General features: G+C 44.4%; 1 protein-coding gene across 16 annotated transcripts in view; it reads left to right on the forward strand.

Moving 5' to 3' along the window:
• Positions 1-24192, forward strand: part of LOC121711314 — a 35837-nt gene that overhangs the window by 1274 nt on the left and 10371 nt on the right. For 2 of the 16 annotated variants that reach the window (XM_042094813.1, XM_042094795.1), the window contains exons 3-10: positions 287-417; positions 11092-11204; positions 11455-11547; positions 11853-11926; positions 12015-12087; positions 16956-17027; positions 17441-17508; positions 18632-18946. In XM_042094813.1, the coding sequence (XP_041950747.1) occupies positions 11531-11547; positions 11853-11926; positions 12015-12087; positions 16956-17027; positions 17441-17508; positions 18632-18946 (619 nt within the window). In that variant the 5' untranslated portion in view covers positions 287-417; positions 11092-11204; positions 11455-11530. Of the gene's footprint in view, positions 1-286; positions 418-11091; positions 11205-11454; positions 11548-11852; positions 11927-12014; positions 12088-15842; positions 15874-16859; positions 17028-17440; positions 17509-18631; positions 18947-24192 lie in introns of those variants that run through there. The other 14 variants (XM_042094804.1, XM_042094805.1, XM_042094807.1 and 11 more) reach the window with 12 other exon arrangements.

The following is a 24192-nucleotide window of genomic DNA, read 5'->3' on the forward strand; positions in this document are numbered from 1 at the left end:
GTCATGCTCTTCCTTACTTGAAACACCTTTGAAAATAGAGGATTGAAGTAGGCTAGTGCAGTATTTCTCAAACTTTTTTTCTGGGGACCCACTTTTTAAAAATGACACTATCGCGACCCAACTCGTGACTGTGGTAGCAGCTAGTTAACAAACTACATTTATTACCTTATTGAAAAACCAAGCGTCTACAGTAAGGAGAAGCTGGTTGTATAAGTCATTGGATGCCTATAACTATGTCGTAAATGGTCATGTCCAAGACTTACAATACAATTATGTTTCGGGTGAGTTTTGTGTTGTAAGAGCTGACATATTACCGAGCCAGCGCCAAGGTCACAAGGCAAAGATGTACCAGGCTTGGGTTATCGTGAGTCGAACGAACAACTACGTTCTCACTGGAAACTGTACTTGTATGGCAGGGTAAGTAACCTACATCTCATGTTTTATAGCATATTTTCACATTATGTGATTCCAATGTTAGCACATCATGACAGCATAAACAGACCAGATCAGTGTAACATTTAACAGGCATTTTAAGTTAAGCTCAGTCAATCTCATCTGTTAAGCTCAGTCAATCTCATCTGTCAGGGGCAAAAGGAACAAGTACGCCGAAATAGCTATTGTACAGTAACAATCTGCAAGGTTGTCTCAGAGTGTTTTTTATTGGTTATGCACCAAAACACACGAACACATAATTCCGGGCCAGACCTGGCCCTTATGCTCCAGCACTAAACATCTATGTGAGGCTGTATCTACAACACACACTAGTTAGACCCGGTTATGAACACTGTAATCAACTATAACATTAACATTCAACATAACACATCAACTGAACAGCATCATGGGAGCACAGTCATGAAGCTAGGCTCAGATCATTACACAGCCCCCCGAGACTTAGTCCATGTCTCCTTGACTCAAGTGTTACCCTACGTCAGTCCATGAGCCTGGCTGGGATGCGACGCTGGCGTTGTGGGCGCCCCGCTGTCGCGGCGGTGACTTCCGGTGAAGGCTGCACGGTGACCGGTGTTAGAGCCACAGCTCCATTGTCACCAAGTTCCACAGAGTCAGTGTCTAAGTCTCCACGACCCTCAGCTGAGGCCAGGGGTCGATACGGGGCCAGTCGATCATGGTGACGCTTAATCAGCCTCACACGATAGACCACGTCAGACAGCTTCTCTAAGACATCGCACGGCCCGACCCACTGGCTAGTGAGTTTCGGGGAAATGCCTTTCTTTCTCTCCGGGCAGTACACCCAAACTTTATCGCCGGTCTAGAACTCCTGGCCGCGACAGCGCATATCGTAAACTCGCTTTTGCCGTATTCCAGCTTCACTCATAGCCTGCCGGGCCAACTCGTGTACTCCTTTCAGTCTCTCGCGTAGCTGCTTGTAGTATTCCAGCCCTGGCTTACCTCCAATCTCCGCTTCCGGAGGCAAACCGAACACCAAGTCCACCGGCGTGCGTAGCTCCCGCCCGAACATCAGAGCTGCCGGTGTGCATTTCGTTGACTCTTGCACCGCTGTGCGATATGCCCAGAGCACCAGGGGCAAGTGTAAGTCCCAGTCCTTTTGTCGGCGGTCGGCCAATATGGCCACCTGCACTGCTAGCGTCCGGTTAAACCGTTCCACCAGCCCGTCGCTTTGTGGATGCAGAGGTGTCGTTCTCGTTTTCCGGATGCCCATGCGCTGGCAAACCTCAGCAAACACCTCCGCCTTGAAATTCCGCCCTTGGTCGCTGTGGAGCTCTTCCGGTGCCCCGAACCGGCAGAACATCAGTGACCAGTCTGTCCGCTGTCGTCTGGGCGCTCTGATCTGGCACTGCATACGCCTCCAGCCGGCTCTCCCGGCTCTTCCGGATCTTCTTCCTCGACATCACCTCCACCGGCGACTGCGCGTCCGTGGCCCCAGCTGCCGCTCTGCAGTGCTGCGTTGTGCCGTTGGGCTGCGGTGCGTTGTCTCTCGCTGGCATGAAGCTGGCGAGCGGTGGCTCTCTTGATGGCGCAGCGCTGGCGAGCGTTGAGTCTCTCGCTGGCGTGTTGCTGGCGAGCATTGGCTCTCTCACTGGCGTGCTGTTGGCGAGCGTTGACCCTCTCGTTGGCGCGACGCTGGTGAGCGTTGAAAACAGCGACTCTCTCTCTCTCTCTCTGCCAGCGGTGATGCAGCCTGTAGCCGACGAGCGGGCTCCGGTTGAGCCGTGGCCAGGCTCCTCTCCTCCCTCCGGTGGCAGTGCTGGCACTGGTCTGCTGCACACGGACGCCTAGACAGGGCGTCCGCGTTGCCGTGAAGGCGACGCGCCCGGTGTCGAATCTCCATGTCGTAGTCCTGGAGCGCCTCCAGCTAGCGAGCCAGCTGGCCCTCTGGTTCTTTGAAGTTCAGCAGCCAGGTGAGTGACGCATGGTCCGTTCTCAGCAGGAACCGTTTGCCGTAGAGGTAGGTTCGAAAATGGCGCACTGCCACCACCACAGCCAACAGTTCTCTGCGGGTCACGCAGTAATTCTTCTCCGCTCGGTCCAGTGAGCGGCTGAAGTATGCGACCACTTGCTCGCCCTGCTCGCCTGCTTGTGAGAGGACGGCGCCGACGCCCACGTCGCTGGCGTCGGTGTCCAGGAGAAACGGCAGTCGAGGGTCAGGGAAGGCGAGCACCGAGGCCTCGCATAGCGCCCTCCGCAGCCACCGGAATGCCGCGTCGCACTCTCGTGTCCACTCGAAGAGCTGGCCTTTGTGTGTCAATCGATGCAGCGGGCTGGCGACTGTAGCAAAGTCCCGAATGAAGCGCCGGTAATATGACGCCAGGCCCAGGAAGCTCCGCAGCTCAGCACCGTCGCGTGGAACAGGCCAACGCCTCATCGTCTCCACCTTAGCTGGGTCGGTGGCCACTCCGGCAGCCCCCACGACATGGCCCAGGAACCCGGTTTGCCTCCGGAACAGGTGGCACTTTTTCGGGTGCAGTTTGAGCCCAGCACCTCGTATTGCGTCGAACACCTTTTCCAGATGTCCTATGGCACCGGTGAAGTCCGTTGCATGACACAGGAGGTCGTCCAGGTAAACCACGCAGCATGTTCGTGGAATGCCCGCCAGGACACGCTCCATCAGTCACTCGAAGTTCGCTGGCCCGTTGCATAGGTCTAACGGAAGTACCCGGAACTGCCACAGCCCCTTGCCCGATGGTGAACGCTGTCTTCGGGCGAGCTTCCGGGGCTAGCTCAATCTGCCAGTAGCCACTACGCAAGTCCAGCTAAACCAGCAGGAGCCGGCAATGGTGTCCAGCGCATCGTCAATGCGGGGGAGCGGGTAGGAGTCTTTCCGGGTTACCTGGTTGAGGTGCCTGTAGTCAACACAGAACCGCCACGAGCCGTCCTTCTTCCGGACGAGTACAGCCGGTGTACATTTCCTTGATCTTTTCTTCAGCTGCTTGTCGTGTGGCGAACGGTAAGCGGTGAGGTTGAAGTCGGATGGGCCGGGCATTTCCGGTGTCGATATCGTGTTGGACCAGGCTCGTTCGGGTGCAGTCCTCATCTCTTGCGGCGAAGATGTCGGTGTAGGCTGCTAGTAGCCTCCGCACCTGGCTACCCTGTGCTTCACTCAGCCCCTCACAGCTACTAGTGCAGAGTTCATTTACGGCTTGCCTTGTCTCTACAGAGGGCCGCGCTCTCTGAGCGGAGAGTGGTGATTGCTCAACCCGCTCTCCTGGCTCCTCTCTAGTGGGCGTGAGCTGAGCAGTGGCGAACTCAGCAAGCGGACCTGGATGAGACCTGTTGTTTTCGCGGGCTTGAGTTTCGCGGGCTTGTGTGGGGAGGGGCGGAGTCTTGGATGGCGAGCACTCTTTGCGAGTTTGCTTCCTGCGGGCTTGTGTGGAGCGAGTTGGAGAGTTCTTCGTCGCGCCAGCTCTCCGCACTTCATGCTCTGTTTTCCCCGCCGTGTGCAACACTACGCTGCTCGTCCCTAAGTGTAGTGTGAACCGGGAAATGTCCGCCACAGCCCCCCATTTCTCTAGCACGTCCAGGCCCTGAATGCTAGCCAACCAAAGCCGGCGGCTCGCCGTCTCACCGTTGATGCACACGCACACCACTTTTTGTCCATACAGTTCCGCTCGCTCTCCGGTAACTGTTGTAATGCGTGTTTTTGTCTCTTCCCAGCCTCTGGGTCTGGCTATCAGCGTGCCGGGTAAGAGACCGGGACGCACCAGCGAGATGGTGGAGCCAGTATCGATCAAGGCACGACACTGAGTCCCGTCTAGCGTACAGTCCACATAGAGTCCTCTTGTTTGGCCGAGCCGGCCCAGTCGTATGCAGTCCATAGCCAGGGAGGTAGTGAAACTTGAAGGTGGCATCCCTCCTGCCGTGCCACCCCCCTCTAGTTTGACTGGGGCGCGCGCGTGAGGGGTGCTGGGGCGGGACAGTACCTCGCGATGTGCCCCGGTTCACCACACCGGTAGCATCCGTCTCCGCTGGCCGGCCTCTTCCACTCGCGTGGGCGGCGTTGTGGTGGCTGTGCTGTGGTCTGTCGCGTCGTCTCCAACTCCTCCTCGTCTTCCTCCATCGATGTCTGGCGTACGCAATGCCTCGACTCCGTTGTGTGGAAGATGTTTTCCACCCGTTCGGCCTCCGCGAGCGCCACGGCCAGCGAGCTAGGGGCGCTCAGGCGAAGGTGTTCTCTCAGCCGCTCCGGGTGGATGCCTCGCACAAACGCTTCCAGTGCCATTTCTTCATGTAGACTCTGGCTGTACGTTGGGTAGCCCCACCGGGCATACAGCTGCAGGTCAGCTGCGAACTTGCCCAGTCTCTCGCCCTTGTGGCGCCATCTGGAAGCGAGTTGTTCTCGAGCATCGCTGGTGAAGATCCTCTGGCCGAATCGTCGTTGCAGAGCGGCCTCGATTGCAGTCCAGGTTGCTTGCTCCGCCGGTGGCAGGTCTTCTAATACTTGTAGTGCTTCCCCCTCCAGAGCCAACGCCACCTGTACGCCGTGTATCTACAAACAAACACTAGTTAGACCCGGTTATGAACACTGTAATCAACTATAAACATAAACACGACAGTCAGGACGCAAAACATTGGTAACTTGCATGGTTAACATTAACATTCAACATAACACATCAACTGAACAGCATCATGGGAGCACAGTCATGAACAGCTAGGCTCAGATCATTACACTATTGTTTACAACAGTCTTTTTGAAGGGGGTGCGTTGGCCAAATAATATTAAAAAGATTCAACACAAATGGCTATGGTTTGTCAACAAAACAGAGGTTGGGGGCTGGTGGTTGGGGACCGCTGTGCTAGAATGAGCAACAAAAAACAAGCATCTTTCATCTTTAGCAGGTCACTGGCCAGAGTATTTGAGTTGCGAGAGCCGCTGCAGAGATTTCTTACAGAAAAAAAGTCACCATTAGCTGCACATTTTAGTGATGAGGACTGGGTGTCAAAACTCGCTTACCTGTGTGACATATTCAGGTTGCTTAATGACCTCAACCTGTCACTCCAGGGGAGAATGACGACTGTCTTTAAACTGGCAGATAAAGTCGCCTAGTGGGCCTTCCTCTCTCCTGATGGCTTGAATCCATTTTCTTCGATGGTCCACATTGCGGGGAAAATTATGAAAGCTCAAATATGGTTGTTTTTATCTGCTGTTGGTACACAGAGGTACATAATACCGCCTTGTGCAAATCATCTGTGCAATTGCCATTCACAGTGAACGGTGTTCCGCATGACCGGAAGTAGCGATCCGTCTTAACGTAGCAAAACGGAAGAGACGCCATTTTTAGATGAGAGAGGCTTATCACCAAGGGGGCAGGCGAACGTTCGGAGAGCGTAGACACTATGGCGGATCTGAGGCTAAATAGTAGACCAGTTCACCTAGCCATCCCCGTTGAAGCCCATTCAATTTGGGCGCCACTTTGACATCAAATAGCGTTACAGCTGAAGCGTTTTAAGCCTTTATATGAACTTTATATATATATATATATATATATATATATATATATATATATATATATATATATATATATATGAACTTTATATGAAAGCAGCTCCAGCCAAAGTCAGAATGTTAGGTACCTTCTGAGCCTACGTCACAACGTTCACTGGAGGCAAAACAAACCATCACCTCAGCTGGGAAGCTGAAACGAACAGTTATCATAATAATAATAATAATAAAGCTTTATTTGTATAGCACCTTTCATACACAGAATGCAGCTCAAAGTGCTTTACATTTGAAGCATGTAACACAATAGTAGTCAGTCAGTCATTATCAATCACTTTTCTTTGCTGTTTATGATATGCTCAGCAACATATCAAAAATATAGAAAATGACGTCATAAGACTGGCAGCCTTAACCCTCTTACCCCCCACAAGCACGCCATATGGCAACTGTGGCAAGGAAAAACTCCCATATTCCAGGAAGAAACCTTGAGCAGAACCTGACTTAATAGGGGGAGCCCATCTGCTTCTGGCTGGCTGCGCCCTCCAATAGTAGCAGATGTAGAATAATCTGAAAATGTAGTCTACAGGATAAGATGAGTTAACTAAAGGCTTTCCTGTACAGGTATGTTTTCAGATCTTTTTTAAAAATATTTACTGAACTCGCCTGCTTGATGTACAGAGGCAGGGTGTTCCATAGTTTGGGGGCATAATGGATAAACGCAGCTTCTCCACTTTGTTTGTGGAGCACTTTGGGTACGATTAAAAGATTAGAATTGGATGATCTAAGTTTCCTTTGTGGTTGATAAGATATTAAAAGCTCAGAGATATATGAAGGTGCTATGCCATTCAGAGCTTTGTAAGTAATTAACATAACCTTAAAATCAATTCTATAGGAAATAGGGAGCCAGTGCAGTTCAGCCAACACAGGGGTGATGTGTTCTCTCTTCTTAGTCTTAGTTAAAAGTCTAGCCGCAGAGTTCTGTATGAGTGCCAATTTCTTTAGATGTTTTTTGGGAAGACCAGTGAAAAGTGCATTGCAGTAGTCTAACCTGCTAGTGATAAAGGCGTGAATTAGTTTTTCTGCATCTTGTTGAGTTAAAAAGGGCCGCACTTTGGCAATGTTTCTCAAGTGGAAGTAGGCTGTCTGAGTAACTTTACTGATATGGGGCTTAAAACTTAACTCTGCATCTAAGATGACACCGAGGCTTGTTACTTTTGGTTTGACCTGGTGTGCCAAGTTCCCCAGATTACTAAGAATAATATCTCGCTTTAGTTTTGGTCCAACCAGAAGTACCTCTGTTTTGTCATCATTTAGTTTCAAAAAGTTTTTGCTCATCCACTGATTAATGGAGGTTAGGCATGCAGTGAGGGAGCAAAGGCCATCTGGGTTAGTTGGCTCAACAGAAAGATACAATTGGGTATCATCTGCGTAGCTGTGGAAGTTTACATTATGTTGACTTATGACGTTTCCCAATGGAAGCATATATAGAGAAAATAGCAGGGGACCAAGGCAGCTCCCCTGGGCCACACCAAAAGGCAAGTCATGTTTTTCAGATACATGATCTCCTAGACTGATATAAAAATCTCTGCCAGTAATGTAGGTTTGAAACCAGTTTAGAGCATTATCAGAGAGACCCACCCACTTCGCAAGGCGGTGAATTAGGATGCTATGATCAATGGTGTCAAATGCCGCACTCAAATCCAGAAGAATAAGGATTGAGACTTTGTTTGAGTCGGTAGCTAGTCTGAGATCATTGACTATTTTTACTAGAGCCGTTTCTGTGCTGTGATTTGATCTAAAACCTGATTGGAATTTTTCAAGGATACTGTTTTCGTTGAGGAAGGTATTTAACTGATTACAAACAACTTTTTCAAGTACTTTGCTCAAAAACGATAGATTTGATATAGGCCTGTAGTTGCTCAGATTGGTATGGTCAAGATTTGACTTTTTAAGTAAAGGTTTCACAACAGCGGTTTTAAAAGCAGTTGGAAATATACCTGTTTCTAATGAGGTATTTATTACCTTGAGAAAAAAGGGAGCTAAGCCATCATATACTTTTTTGAGGAATGTAGTAGGGATTGGATCTAAAACACATGTTGAGGAGCCGGTTTGAGTTATAATTTTACCAAGCTCAGATTGAGTAATAGTGCTAAAGGACCTTAATTTTGGGGGGCTGTTTTTGGGTGTACTATCAAACATATTACTTGTGTTACCAATAGCCTCCCTTATAGAAATGACTTTGTTTTTGAAGAAGTCTGCAAATTCTTCGCATCTTAGAGAGGATGCCTGACTGAGTGTATCAAAAGGTGTTTGATGCAATAGCCTATCAATGGTAGAGAACAACACCCTAGAGTTTCCACTGTTTTCAGCAATTACCTTAGAGAAGTGGTTCCTCCTCTCATTCCGAATAGCTCTATTATAATTTGCAATTTTTTCTTTTAGAATGGCACGGTGAACCTGTAACTTAGTTTTTCTCCATGTTCTCTCAGCTTTCCTACATGATCTTTTTAGATCATGGATATTTTCGTTCATCCAAGGTGTCAGTTTGCTACAGGGCCTTTTTTTAGTCTTTAAGGGTGCCACTCTGTCAAGCAGAGCGCCTAATTCACGATTGAGAGCCTCTACCATTTGATCAATGGGATGATGTAAAATATCTAAATTTATGGAGTCTATAAGAGCTATGAACTGCTGTTCTGCTCTAATGTCCAAGAGTCGCGATTTGATTGCAATTTCGGGATGAATTTTTGGAGTATGTAGTACAGTATTAAAAGATACACAATGATGATCAGACATATTTATATCATTTACTGATAAGTCTGTGACTTCTATCCCTCTGGAAATGACTAGATCGAGGGTGTTGCCAAGGTTGTGGGTGGGTCCTGTAACATGCTGCTTTAGCTCTAAACTGTCCAACACATTAAGGAACTTACTGGCTTTAGCATCAGTTGTCTTATTGACATGAATATTGAAGTCGCCATTTACAATTATCCGATCATAGCTAGTGATGATGAGCGACATAAGTTCAGAAAACTGGTCGAGAAAGCCAGTCCATAGTTTAGGAGGGCGGTATAAGGTTAATAGAAGTACAGCTGGGTCAGCCTTCAGAGTGAGGGCAATATACTCAAAGGAAGCGAATTCGCCAAAGTTGACTCGTGTGCAACTATATTTGTTTGAGAGAATGGAGGCAATTCCACCACCTCGTTTGCCTTGTCTAATTGAGTGGAAGAAATTATAATTTGGGGGACAAGTCTCAACAAGAACAGCTTCGCTGTCTGAAGTCAGCCAGGTTTCAACAAGAAACAGAAAATCCAATTTTTTTTCACTAATAAAATCATTGATTGCAAAGGTTTTGGTAGTAAGTGCACCTATATTTAGTAAACCCATGTTAGCTGAAAATGCCTCTGGCTTTTGAGGAATATGCTGAGGTATGGAAAGAATATTTGTTAGGTTTCTAGTTTTAAATTTGTCTTTTCTTTTTACTATACGTTGGGTAGAAATCAACGTTGGAATAGAACTATAAGCATAAGTCATGCTATTGCATGACACAGCTTGATCTATGGTAGTAGTATTGTATGTTACCCTGCAGAAAACATTCTCAGACTCATCCACATGTATAATGCCATTCGAATCAATACCTGGGGGGCGTGAATCTGTAATATTTTCTACAGAATGTCAATGTCTCAGTGTGGACGCTATGTTGTCAGAGAGTAGCCTGGCTCCATGTTGGTTTGGGTGGAGACCATCACGCTTCAGCATACTGGGCCTCTCCCAGAACAAGCCCCAGTTGTTGACATAGGGGATGCTTAGGGAAGCGCAGTAGCGTTTGAGCCAGGTGTGGAGATCGAACAGTCTGGACCATCTCTCAGCACCTTTTCTGTAGGTAGGGAGAGGCCCAGAGATGACAAAGCGTTTTTCTGTGCCCATCAGAGTGGTGATGAGAGTTTTGTAGTTTTCCTGCAGTGCTACTGACTGCTTATCTCTGATGTCGTTCGTGCCCACGTGTACGATGATGTTGTTGACCTTGGTGTGGCGGGCCAGGATGCTTGGGAGTTTCTGCTGGATGTCAAGGACCTTGGCACCAGGGAAGCAGTAGACCTTGGAGGGACCGCTACATGATGGGGGAATGCAGAGGTCTCTAACCATGGAACTGCCGATGACCAGGGTGGAGGTTGATGAGGTCCGGGGAGGAGGGGGTCGGGGGGGCGCCGACTTTGAGGAGGGACCAGGATGGTTGTCTCGGGGCTGGAGGGGCTCCTCATCCTCGGTCAGAATGGCATAGCGATTTTCCAGTCGTATAGGTTGGGCTGGGCCTGGGTGCCGTCCGGACCGTCTGCCGTGCTTGTGATGCTTGCTTCTACGCCATGGCTCAGGCTGGTGTGGAGTGGAGCTGGCCAGCAGAGCAGGCTTGGTTCTCAGCAGAGGCCGGGGAGAGGCAACAGGGACAGAAGTTGCATTAGTGCATGGCATGGTTAAAGTATTGGAGGACAGAGTGAAATCAGGGCATCTGGCATTTGTGTGTGTAAGAGAGGTAACGTTACTTACGGAGAGAATGGTGTCGAGGAACTGTTCATCCTTCTCAATCTGATGGAGGGTCGCTATTCTGGCTTCGAGTTCCACTATCTTTTCGCTGAGAAGGACGCATGAGTCGCAGCCTGGTGCACAGCTGAGGGGAGGCATCGTGTCGCGGCGAGGGCTCGCCGGTGTCAACTGTTTTTTAAACGTTTGTTTGCTAGTTGACTAGCAACAGCGATATCGTGCAGTTCCTTGATAACTCGAACACAGGTAGCGGGTAAGTAATCTGAGAAGATCTCACTTTTATATTGAGTCACTAGTTTTGAGAGACGTTAGAAGGAATTTGATGCTTTCTTCTTCCAGATATCGTTTCCTTGGCCCGGTATTATTTGCAGCCCACGTTTAACGTTAGACAGAAAAGTTTGACGATCAAGGTTATAGAGTCCGATAATCCAAAGCCTCGAGCAACAACAGTTTATGCAAGAGTTTGTTCACGAGATATAATCGGTAGCCAGTAAATCCGTAGAAAGTAGATGGTAACAAGGAGATTTAAGATAGATAAGTTTGGAAGTTTAGGTAGTTACATACGGAGCACCGGTGTCATCATGCTGTGCTGTCGGGTGCCAGAACCGAAAAAGTAATGGTTTAAATTTGAAATACCATAGAATACCATAGAGAAAAAAAAGACGACAACTATGGCTAAATGCCATCAAAAGAAAGGACTGGGCGGAGGCGATCATCAAGAATGCTCGTGTTTGTAGCGCACACTTCATAACAGGTAAATACACTGATGTTACTAGCTAGCTAGGTAAACTTGCTTTTCTAGCTAAATACGTATTTTTCTGGTGTATCTTGATCATGCCTAGTTTTATCTTGTTATTTGGTAACTAACTTTGTAGCAAATGTTTGCTGACGTTAACCAGCCCAATAACAACTAGTATGTGGCATGCTAGGCTAACATTAGCTAGCTAGCGTACTTCAGTTTTTAGGTTGACACTGATTAATAAAGCTTTCATCTTATTTTGTAGGCGAGGCTTCTACAGATGAGAACAATCCAGATTTTGCCCCCTTCTGTCTTCCTATTGTCAGCAGAGTGCCAGGTCTATGGAAAAGGTTGCAAGGTTAGTCAAATTGAGGTTTATAAACTGCTGAAGTTAAAATTCAAGTTCAGACAACTGTAGCCTACTTGTTCTAAAGTTCTATAGAACCAGACATATATTTTATTTATGTATAGATATCATCATAAGGATCTCTAGCCTATGACAAAAAGTACAGATGGGCAACCATGACACATCTGTAGTCACAGACACTTGTTTGTATGAAGAGGCCCTTACCCTTCTTTGTTGTATGCATGTTTATTGTTTTTATAATAACTGCCTAATTCTGCTTCTGTCCATCTCTCTCTCTCTCTCTCTCTCTCTCCAAGGCTTGAAAGAAAAAAGAAAAGGGATAACGCTACTTGGACAGATGAGCAGGAGGAAGCTTCTTGGCATGTCCATGGTGAGAACATTTGAAATCAGTTGTTTTCATATTTATGCCATTAGATTGCGCTGACACTGACTGGAGACACTGTGTTAATGTCTCTCAGCTGATGATGCCCTATTGACAGCAGATGAACCAGAAGAGAATATGGTCCCACAAGAAGCCTACAACAGTCTAAAGTATGACCAGCTTAGTACTGACTATGGTAACCTGAGAAAAGATTGTTACAGACTCAGAGAGGAGAATGCAAGATTAAAAGAGGAGCTTCAGAAATCACGCTTCTCGTTTTCCGTGGTCAATGACAATGCTAATTACATGCTATTTCTCACTGGGTTAACATCAGTCCTCTTCATTTGGTTACTGGGTAAAATAAAAGGTGGTGTGCAGAAGCTATATGCATCTCTCACACTAGAAGATCATTTATTAGTGGTTCTAATGAATTTGAGATTGGGAATCAGTAATAGAGATGTAGCCTATAGGTTTAGAGTCTCTGAAAGCACAGTTTCTAACATTCTGAGATCCTGGCTACCTGTGATGGCAACAATTTTAAAATATGCTATTAAGTGGCCAACAAAGGGTGCTGTCCTTAAAAATATGCCAAAAAGATTCAGGAAACATTTCAAGAGATGTCGATGTATAATTGACTGTACAGAGATTTTCATGGAGAGACCTACCAACTTGACAGCTAGAGCTCAGACCTGGTCCAACTACAAACATAATAATATGGTTATTATGTTTATTATACAGTACCTGGTGGGAATAACTCCTGCAGGGGCAGTTTCATTCCTGTCCAAAGTAATAAGGAACCAATGAGCTATTTGTTGTCTAGACAACAAATTCCCATTATGTTATTGTGTAGCTTAGTACCCTGGGAGTGAGACAGCTATAAGTTAGTGTCTTGAGAGTGAGACAGTTGTCTGCGTGACTTTCTGAGTCACTCCTTAGAGCAGTGGTTCTCAAACGTTTTCTTTCATTCCCCACTTTGATCAAGGGGGCATTCTCGAGCCCCACCTGTCCCTCATCGCTCTAAGAAAGTGGTAGGTCAAGCTTAAAATTGTCAAATTTATTGAAATAATGACAAGTTCTACATATATCCTCTTCAACAGAGGTAAATCAGCTGGTGCTGCAGATATAATAATAATAAATAAATAAATACATAATAACACACATATTTCTGTTTTCCAGCAACATATTAGGAAGCATAGGCCATTTTACAGCATTGTACAATAGGCCTATATTCAATGAAATACCAACTACCAACATGCTGAATTAAATGGATCCATAATCCAGTCACACTGAGCACTGCTGGTTGGGAAATATTTTTGAAATAAACTTTGCAGGGATGTGATGTAGGCCTACTGTTTAACACATGGGATCACAAGAGCGCTCAGAAATCTCAAAGGCATAATACTGTCGCGATCGAGGCGCCTGTCCCATACCTCAAGTTTTTTTGGTGAATGCAGTAATCTTATTTGCTAGGTGAGGTAGGTGCTAGTCTTTGCCTTGTAACTGGACATTTAACTCAAATGTATCGCTAAGATATATCAAATATATCGCTAAGATAGGCCAGTTTTGTCAAGAAATGTTCATTAGTGAACGTGCTTGCAGATTCAAACATGCGCTCTTCCTCCAAGAAGAGGCGACTCGGAGCTCAAACATGCGCGACAGCACTTTACCTCGGGAAAGCCACCTTGCCTCGCTGTGAAACAGTACAGCCTTTTGGTCAGCTACCATCTCTTCGCAAAGTGCGGAGAATAGACGCGCTTTTAAGGGCCGGGTTTTGATGAAATTCACCACTCTCACAACAACGTTCAAAATCTCATGTAGGTCGGGACTAACTAAGCTGCCTTGACACGAGTGCTTCCCTGTGAATAACACAGTGCGTCCATTGCGCATCGGGTGCTACCTGGGCCCAGGCTACAGATAAAAAAATAAATAAAAAAAACTCATGTTTTTCACGTCAGTTTGCGCCCCACCTGGCATGTTTCCGCGACCCACAGTTTGAGAAACGCTGGGCTATGGTATGGTATTCTCTCCGATATAATAAATACAACACATTGGGTTTGGCAAGAAATTTGACAATACTACTTTCACACAAGTGATGGCACCCCTGCTTGGAGACAGAAGATTGTCCGTTTTGCTTTTGCTTTTAAGGATTTCATCTGCAATGGGAAAAAATGGAACTACATGTTGGCTATGCTTGCTTTAGTGCTGGACTTGGACTCGACTTGATCAATAGGGACTTGATCAATAGGGACTCGACTCGGACTCGACGTGGATCAATAGTGACTCGACTCGGATGAGTAGTGGACTCGACTCGGACTTGACTTGGGATTTTTTTTTAGCTTGGTATTCTTAAAGAAGAACTGAAACTGACACATTCATTTTGTAAAAAAAAAAAGAAGTAACCTTTTAAAAACATTATATACTTTCATCATTTACCAAATGTGGCTTATAGGGACTCTTACAGACTGTTTTCTGTTTAATATTACTTGAGAAAGAGTTAACAGCATAGTAATGTATGCACTTCTAAAAAGAAACTATACATTTAAAACTTAAAGTGAGAACATCAAGATCACACAACTGAGATAATTCAGAGAACAGCTGAGGCCCAACAGAGCTGTGAAACCACAGTCAGCTCATCATCAGAGCATACAGTACACCATGCACAGTTTAAACTGGCTATCTTTTAGGGGCAGCCATGGCCTACTGGTTAGCTCTTCGGACTTGTGTGTCCAGTCCAGCGGGAGGGCTACAGATCAAAACGAAAAACGATGGTTCCATGCTATCCATGTGGGGTTACATGCCCACCAAGTTTCGTGTACCCCGGTCTTTCAGTGTCCCGGGAATCATTGACGGAAATTTGGGCATGCGAAAAAAAAAAAAATCTGACTAAACCTATATGAACGCCGCTTCGCTGCACGGCGGTCATAATAAGTTTATTTTATATAGCGCCTTTCTCAAACCCAAGGTCGCTTTACATAGAAGGAAGGCAGGGAAACACGATAACAACAAACAAAACAATACAACAAAGACAAGTTATCTGTATGGAACTACTGTATGTGTTGGGTGTGGAGGAGAAGTGATCATTAAACAGAAAGGTCTTGAGATGTGCTTTGAAGAAAGGAAGAGAAGGACAGGCACAATAAGGTTGGGGGAGGGAGTTCCAGAGTTTGGGGGCCAAGGCACTGAAGGACCTGCCACCCAGGGTGGAGAGTCTGGAGCGGGGGATAGCCAAGAGGTTTTGGTCAGAGGATCTGAGTGGGAGGGAGTGTAAGGGGTCAGGAGGTCGCAGATGTAGGGGGGAGCAAGGTTGTGGAGGGCTTTGAAGGTGAGTAGTAGTACTTTGTATTTGATCCGGGACGGAACTGGTAGCCAATGGAGTATGGGGGTGATGTGTGCTGATCGTCTGGTATGGGTGAGGAGCCTGGCTGCAGAGTTTTGAATATATTGTAGTCTTTGAAGGGTTTTAGTGGGGAGACCAAGGAAAAGTGAGTTGCAGTAATCTAAACGGGACATAATAAAAGAGTGAACCAAAGTCTGTGCATCACTAGCAGAGAGGAAGGGTAGGAGGTGGGCAATGTTACGGAGGTGAAAAAAAGCAATCTTAGGGAGTGATTTGATATGAGGATCAAAGCTAAGGGTGGAGTCAAGCTGAATGCCAAGGTTTTTAACAACAGGGGTGGAGTGGACAGATGTTGAGGGGGAGACGGGGAGATTTGGTGAGGATGCTTTTAGGGCCAATCAGCAGATCATGCATATACACACTGGCCTTGCACGCAAGTTTGCATAGACACACACACTCTCTCTCTCTCTCTCTCTCTCTCTTTATCTCTCTAAACAGTGTTTCTCAAAGGGTGGTCCGCAAGCTATCCCAAGCGGTCCGCGAGCAGACGTAAAATATAATATATGCAATATTGAACCAACTTGTATGTAAATCCAAACAGTTCTGCAACACTGCCTAGGTAAGCTATGCCATTTTAAATCATATGAATCCTCTGACACAAGAAGCAAGGTGCAAAGACAATAAGCAAGGTGGTTCAGTGAGTAGGCCTATTGTGTAATATGTTGAAGTAGTTTTTTTTTAGCTAGGTGGTCTGAGTTTTTTTTATTGGTTAAGTGGTCCTTGGTCTGAAAAAGTTTGAGAAACACTGTTCTAAATGTACAGCACAGTAATGCGTACGTAATATGATAGCAGCATAATGGCAGTGTGCAGTGCAGAATCTGCATATACAGACGTGCATTTGGGTGTCACCAAAGTATGTTTCATCTGTTGTTGCAGAGTTGTCTTAGTTAAGCAGTGCACACAAACACACACGCAGGTATACACAGACACCCAGGCACACAATACAAGTCTTGACATATCCGCATAGCAATGCGCAATATGACTGCCACAAAATAGCAGATGTATACTGGTGGACACAATTGGATTTAGGTGTCACCAAATTATATACTGTCTGTTGTTGCAGACTGGTCATAGTGAGGTATTCAATACAAGTTTGTAAAGACACACAAATATTGCATTACTAAACAATGATTGAGTAATCTAGAGGAGAAGATATATGAGGGCAGCCGTGGCACTCTGGACTTGTAACCGGAGGGTTGCCGGTTCGAGCCCCGACCAGTGGGCCGCGGCTGAAGTGCCCTTGAGCAAGGCACCTAACCCCTCACTGCTCCCCGAGCGCCGCCGTTGAAGCAGGCAGCTCACTGCGCCGGGATTAATGTGTGCTTCACCTCACTGTGTGTTCACTGTGTGCTGTTTGTGTTACACTAATTCACTGATTGGGTTAAATGCAGAGACCAAATTTCCCTCACAGGATCAAAAAAGTATATATACTTTTATATATATGAATTGTAAGAGTAGGGGATGGAGATGGCTTAGAAAGCCTGCTTTAGTTTCACATCATGCAGGGGTCATATCATGCAGTGTATCTCTTTTTATGGTTAACAGCAAGACCTTTTCTGGAAAGAGGAAGAAAAACAATGTTTTCAGAAAGAGGAACACCCTTTGAATAAAGACATTTATTTATGTCATGATGCTCTGCAGATTTAGCAGGGACTGCACAGAGTATAATATCCCATCAGCACCACCATTGCAGCCAGTAAAACCTCTCTACAGGTAGTGTCTAAGATTTTTTACTTTCAATGTGTACAGTGTGTCTGTGTGAGTGTATATGCACATGCATGTGTGTTGTTATGTGTACATGTAGTCCTTGAGCCAGACCCCCTACTTTTGGTCAATCGGTAGGCTACCATTCAAGGGGAATAAGTCTCATAGTGATTTTTGACAAGGTATCCTAGAATGAGAAAATATGTGATAGCTACATTTGCGGTAGCTTTTTGTGTTTTATCAGCCTCTTTATGTCCACTGTATATCTGGGATATCTTACAGGTGAATAGGCTAAACATTTAAACTAATAGATATCCCCACAAAACACAGTTGTTTATTTGTATTTATTTATATTTGCATATTTCATTATTGGGTGTGTGGGAGTTGGGTGTTCAAGGATGTATTGTGTGTTTAATCTGCAGCAACGCGGTCATGGTTGTGGACAAAAAAACATCACAGATTTTCTGCATCACCACTCTCCTCTTCACGGGTAAGAGCCACTGACTTAAAAAAGAGCTCATGGGGGCATGCCCATCCAAACACACACACACACACACACACACATATAAAAGCAAAAGTTTGACATTAATTTTGAAATGAATACAATACAAAATATTAGGGCTGTCAAAATAACTGATTAATTTCGATTAATTAATTTGAGAAAAAATAACTGATTAAAAAAAAAAACGCAGATTAATTGATTCCGTATGACCTTTGACCCCGAGCCGTTCTAGTGAGTAACCATTAAGGCCCATTCACACCAAAAACGATAACGATAACTATAAATAAATATCGTTCTCGTTAATATGAATGACGACGTTCACACATAAACTATAACGATAACGACATGAAGAACGATATCGTTGGGGATCACTTTCAGAGCGATTTTCACAACGATAAAATGCTAATAGCCAATCAGAACCCATCGAATTTTAGCCCTCACATTTATTAACACAATGAGAGACTTTGTTTATCGTTGTTCAGTGTGAACGCTTTTATCATTATAGTTATAGTTATCGTTATCGTTCTTGGTGTGAATGGGCCTTTAGACTGTAAAATAAAGGAGAGAGAAGAAAATTTGCTGCCTAGATCATTGTTTGGAACATTTACTTTTAAGTCGCACATCAATGCGAAGAAATAGAGTTGACATAGAGCGGAGAATTCATTTGTTTTCATTGTGTCCCCTAGGTTATATCTGTGGCCTGAAATGCCTTGTATGTGGAAAAAAAACTTATTCCCAAAGCACTTTTGAATATTAGCATATTAGGTCATATCATAGATTATTATGGCCATTATTTGAACAGTGAAAATAATAATAAAAGAGTTTTTGAACTTTAATGTCACTAATGCTGATTATTCAGTGATTAATTTGAGTTTAAATATTTAAAATACTTTCACAGCAAAAAATATATATGTGATTAATTTAGATTAATTAATCACAGAGAATGTAATTAATTTGATTACATTTTTTAATCGATTGACAGCCCTACAAAATATTGATCTGTTGACATCAACACCATGCTATTTTTAAATAATTGTACAAAACTAGTCATTGTCTTAAAGAAATTGTGGACTTTTGTAACATTAACAAATGAGCTCTACTGTTCTTTTAGCTTTACATGTCCAAGGTGTAAGAGGATACTGGATAAGAGATAGGTATGTAGCTGCTGGAGGGTATGAATCCTTGCCATGTGCCGACATGTGTATGTCAGACTGCCTTAAGACTATATGGACCTACAGCAGCCCTCAAGGAGAACGGTTTGATGTGATGACGTATGGGAGGGTCAGAACAGACAACACGAAGAGAGCTGAGAGAATGAGCCCGAACCACTGCTGCAGCCTGGGCATTGCTAATGTCACTGCTGAAGATGCTGGAGAATACTATTGTGGACCAGGAGGTGGAGAGATTTCTCTCTCCATCTTAGACAGTAAGTAATATTTCAATGGTTGTTCTCACCGACAATCAAAAAATCCAGTGGAAACTAGATGGCAGAAGTGTGTAGGCCAATCGGCCCACCAGCTTTTTCTACTTTGTCACCTACAGAGTTTGACAAGTACGATATTTCGAAACGCCATGTTATTTCCCATAGACATTTGACGACCGGAAGTTGGGTGGATACGGATGTTTCAGAGGCGGGACTTATTCCGGAGAGGTCTATTGCCTAGATTATTTATTTCTTCACCAAATTCACATCAGTCATATGTATATTAGTGTTTTATTCACAAGTTCACAAAAAGAGAAGCAGTCGAAAAGCATGTTTGGTGAGGAGGTCTTTAGCCAGGGTCATCAAATGCTTTGGCAAATTTCATGACACTCCACCTGAACTTATGTAGCCTGACGTAGTCATACTCAATTCTAGTCAGAATATGAGTCTGACACAGCTCCATAGAGCATCACAGTCCCGCCCCTCCTCCGAGAGAGCTTAGTTTCCGGAAGTAAATTTCCCATTCATTTCTCCCATTGACGTTTTGGAAAAATCCGTATCTAAAGAGTTTTAGAGCATGTCTTGGGCTAATCAGCTACGGCGTAACTCATAAGCATACAACATATCATTTCGAGTGAAAAAACAAAGAGAAAGTCCAAAAAAAGTCAAAGGTACAAGACTGTGTACATATTTTCATTTTCCGAGCGAAGGAACTAGTCCTACTCATCCCATAAACCACCGCGCCTCACTGAATAATATATAAGCAAGGCACGAACCGCGGCGCAAAATGCCATTTAAACAGCTTGCAACCAGCTACAGCAGCGAACCCTTTCCTCCAAACAGTGATTTTTATATAGTGAATGTGCAGTTAATAGCAGTTATTTCAGGAGTAATCGTGTAAATAATAGTGTTTTGGTATTGAATGTTATATTTACTATTGTGTATTTTATATCGTGTGTGTGTGTGAAAGCGGTTAAGTATAAGTATATATACTCTTTTGATCCCGTGAGGGAAATTTGGTCTCTGCATTTATCCCAATCCGTGAATTAGTGAAACACACTCAGCACACAGTGAACACACACAGTGAGGTGAAGCACACACTAATCCCAGCGCAGTGAGCTGCCTGCAACACCAGCGGCGCTCGTTAACGTTAACGTTAGCAACATGGTGCAGTGCTTCGTAATTATTACACAAAATGTTCATTAAATGTACGAAGAAGTATTTCTAGGTTAATAATTGATATGACTTGTACAGTATGAAGGCTACAGTAGCATTACCACAACTAGCATTACCAACCTCCCTGCAAAACTCACCACACAACTTTGTAGGTCTTGTCCCTCATGCTGGCCCTTACAAAACCCACAAGCTGACCCTCGGACACACAGCAGTCAATAATGTGACCCGATTTAAAGTGGTTTTCACCCCTTTGGACACTCTTGATTTCGTCCTTGAAACAGTGAAATATTCACGGGGGCATGGACGGTTTGCTAACCATTTTACTCCAGTGTCTAGAGCATCCAGCTTGGGCTATCAGCTAGCTAGTTCAAAAGTACTTAATGAGGATATACAGGGCTCTTTATGACTCGACTAAGTTGATGTTGCCTATAAACAACAATTCATGTTCATAGAAACAACAAGGTCACTAAAACACAATCAGGGCTCTACAGTGCGCCCATTTCACTAGTAAAAATGATGCCGTGCGAGTGCAAAAAAATATTTAGGCGCACTGGTGCAAATGACTTCTAACCATGTCAATGTTTGTCTACAAAATACACCGCAACATCGAGAAACATTACAGGTGCAGACCATAGAATCAAGTCGCAAATGCAGCATAAAAAGGACACCTACCATCAACGTTAGCAGTTTCGCGTTGTGACTCGCTAGTAGTCGCTTCTATCAAATCCAAGAGTGCGCAGAAAAAGCGGAAAGTTAGACTAGCCAGCCAAGATGCAAAGATTAGTGATGCACCGATGTGAAAATTGTGGCCGATACCGATAACCGATATTAATTTTGCTGTTATGGCCGATACCGATATTTACAGATGTCGATATATCTGTATAGAAAACACATTCTTATGATAATCAAATAAAGAGCTATTTTCCAAAATGCATTTTTTTAAATAACGTTTCAATAGCCTACCTTAGAACACCAGAGGATTACAATCTAATAGAATATATCTGTATTATTTTATATCCTGATATAAAAAGAGAGAATACTGAATGTCTGATATTTATGACAGCACTTTATGCAGATTAGCCTATAGGTATGGCACACTATAGGCCTACTATTTATATTACAACTCTCCCTCTTTAATTCAGCTGTGTGGTTGAAGCCTGGAAATATTGTAAACAAAGTAGCATAGTAGCATAGTTGGCTAGCTTATCATAGTCTACTGATTGGACTGTTCAGTTTCCCCATGTATGTTTAAGTTTAAAGGTAATACTTGTTTTCCTTGGTACAGGCACTTTTGGGAAACATTGGTATTGAGATGATCAGTCAACTTGAAAACAAGAGTTTTAAACAAATATGTGCAGCATGCTATTGTTGCTAAGCAGATTTAATAGTAATTCAGCAAGTCGTCTTCTATGAGTCCTTGCTTTCACGATTGTAATGTTTTATTTGGATTGCGTTGGCCGAGTCGCGCGTGTCCATTGAGTGAGCGAGAAAGAGAGGGGTGTTGTAAAATGGTGTTGCGGCTCCTTTAAGAGAGCTCCGTGTGTGTGTGTGGGAAGCTGGGAAGGAGGGAGATAGAGTGAGGAAGTGTATGTATGCGCCTGGAGCAGAGAGTGAGGAAGTGTATGTATGCGACTGGAGCAGAGAGTGTGAAAGTTCAAGTTGGAGTCTGTACACAGTGTGAGCGGTGTTACTGTCCGAAATAAAACTCCATAAAGTTCAGCTCGTGTATTTTGCTCATCAGAAATGGGACCGTGACCCCGACGTTATTCTATCTTATAACATCGGCCCTCGAATAACGAATCTCCCCTGCGTTTCTGACTACGGTCTGAAACAAAGCAGGAAAGGTTAACAGGGGGTTTATACTGTTTGGTAAAGTCTACAATGAAAGCAACGTAGGCTACCGCCAAGTAAAGCGGGAGATGTGTGTTGTTTATGCGGCCGCGTAAGCTGCAAAGCACTGCTAGAAACTAGAAAGGGTGTGTCGGTTCTGCCTTTTCACACCGCGACACAGGTTTGTGGATATGAGTGTTGCGATTTCAGTTTTGAATCGCATATCGTTACAGCCCTATTAAATTCCTATTACGACCATATAACTACATTCTGCCTGATACACAGTTATATTTAGTCTACCGCGAGAGATGTAGTGCTAGGCGTGACATGACATGCAAGCCAGCCATCAACTTGACTGCAAGCAACGCGAGCAGCGCGATACAACGCAACGTTTTGAAAGAACTTTTGTCAGATGCCCAGTGTCTTCTTTCTGTCAGTCTTGTTGCCCTGCTATTTTAAATAAGAAATATGATGCAATAGAAGGGCATATTTAACGGATTCAGTGTAGACAGATAACACGCTTGGATCGCTACACACACGTCAAATACACAGGAATGATTATCGGCCTGTTCACAGCGGCCCTATTTTGACATCGGACCGATACCGATGTGTAAAAAAATGACCATATCGGCCGATATTATATCGGCAGCCGATATATCGTGCATCACTAGCAAAGATTGAAGAAATTAGTTCTTCTATCCACCGAATTCATTGGATATAGGAGGAACAGGATGAGATTCTGAGAATGCCGTGAGAGAAGGAAAGGTAACCTAACATGCCTTTAAGCCCAGTTGTATTGGCTGCAATATGCAAAATATAGCTGTAGCGAACCGGGACAAAAGTAGCCTCCCGTAATACTCCCATTTTATTCAAAGGTAGAACGCTACTGACAACTCCAGGCTTCCACGCATGCTTGTTTGTTTACACCGAGTGTGTGTAAGTGCAAAACGAAAGTAGGCCTAACGTTTGCCTACTGCCCCCATCAATGCAGATATTTCAAATAAAAACTGAAAGTATAAAACATATATCCTTGATTAGCCTATGTTGGGTTTTGTGGAAGAGAAAATGGACTGTTTTAGTAGTAGTATTAGGCAGTATGCAGTCAGATAGGTCACCATGGGCATATTTGGATTAGCTACAGATGGATTCACAAATAAATAAATTAGCCTACATTTGGCAGGATACTTGATATACAGGCTAAATGCAAATATGGCAATGTATTATATTATTTTACATTAACAAAATGTAGGAAAATAGAACAGACTGAAAATAAAGTAGGCACTGACCTTTAAAATCCTGTTTCCTGTAGCCTAAATGTTGATAGTCATTCTTAATATTCGCAATTGGTGCACTGGCATGTTTAACTGTTAGCTGCAGTATAATGTTAGATTATGTGTAAGTTAAGTACAGAACTGACTGTGCGCCCAAATTTTTGTCTGTGCTCCTAAATTTTTTAACTTGGGCGCACAAGTGCTCCTGGAATTTTTTTTTAGTGTAGAGCCCTGACAATATATGTCATACCTGTGCTGCATGTAGGGTAATGTTAGCAGCATTATAATGACATTCTAACGTCTGAAAGGCTAATGATTAGCCTATCGGCTACCTGAAAAGTGAAGTGTTTAAACTAGCATTTACAGTGTTCTATTTGATGGTGTATTGGCCCTGACTAAGTTCGTGTGATATATAAACCACAGAAACACACACGACATTCAAACTATTGATAAGATGTGCACTATGGAAACTGGTCTGTAACTTTGGATGAATAAATGCCATTGACTTGCCATATCCTGACTTAAAAAACCCTTTTCTTGCTTACTTTATCGCAAACTCGGTGGAGCAGCTTGTAGTCTTTTTCAATTCATAGAAGGGCGAGCCCACAGTCTATGTGCCATGGAGCCTAAGTTTCAACTTCGGCTTCGTTCACCCAATGCAGTCACTGGTCGCAATTACAAAGTCTGGGAAGGTTCGTTCAATCGTTTTAAAGTTTTAAAGTTTTAAAGGAACCATATGTAAGACTGTGGCCAAAACTGGTACTGCAATCACTTTCAATTTACTGTAGAGCGGTGTATCCCCTCCCCCTCCACCCTGACTCTTGGTTGCCAACCCGGATGCCGAAACACTGACTTTGTGTTTAGTAGATACTTACAACCGGACCCGCGTCACACAGAGCAGGTTGTTTGCGCCATGCCCCTTTTGAGGAGAAAACATTCCCTCAGAACAAGCCAGAGTGAACCGGTAGACAT

This window comes from Alosa sapidissima, chromosome 6 (assembly GCF_018492685.1).
Source record: "Alosa sapidissima isolate fAloSap1 chromosome 6, fAloSap1.pri, whole genome shotgun sequence".
In the NCBI taxonomy this organism is placed as follows: Eukaryota; Metazoa; Chordata; class Actinopteri; order Clupeiformes; family Clupeidae; genus Alosa; species Alosa sapidissima.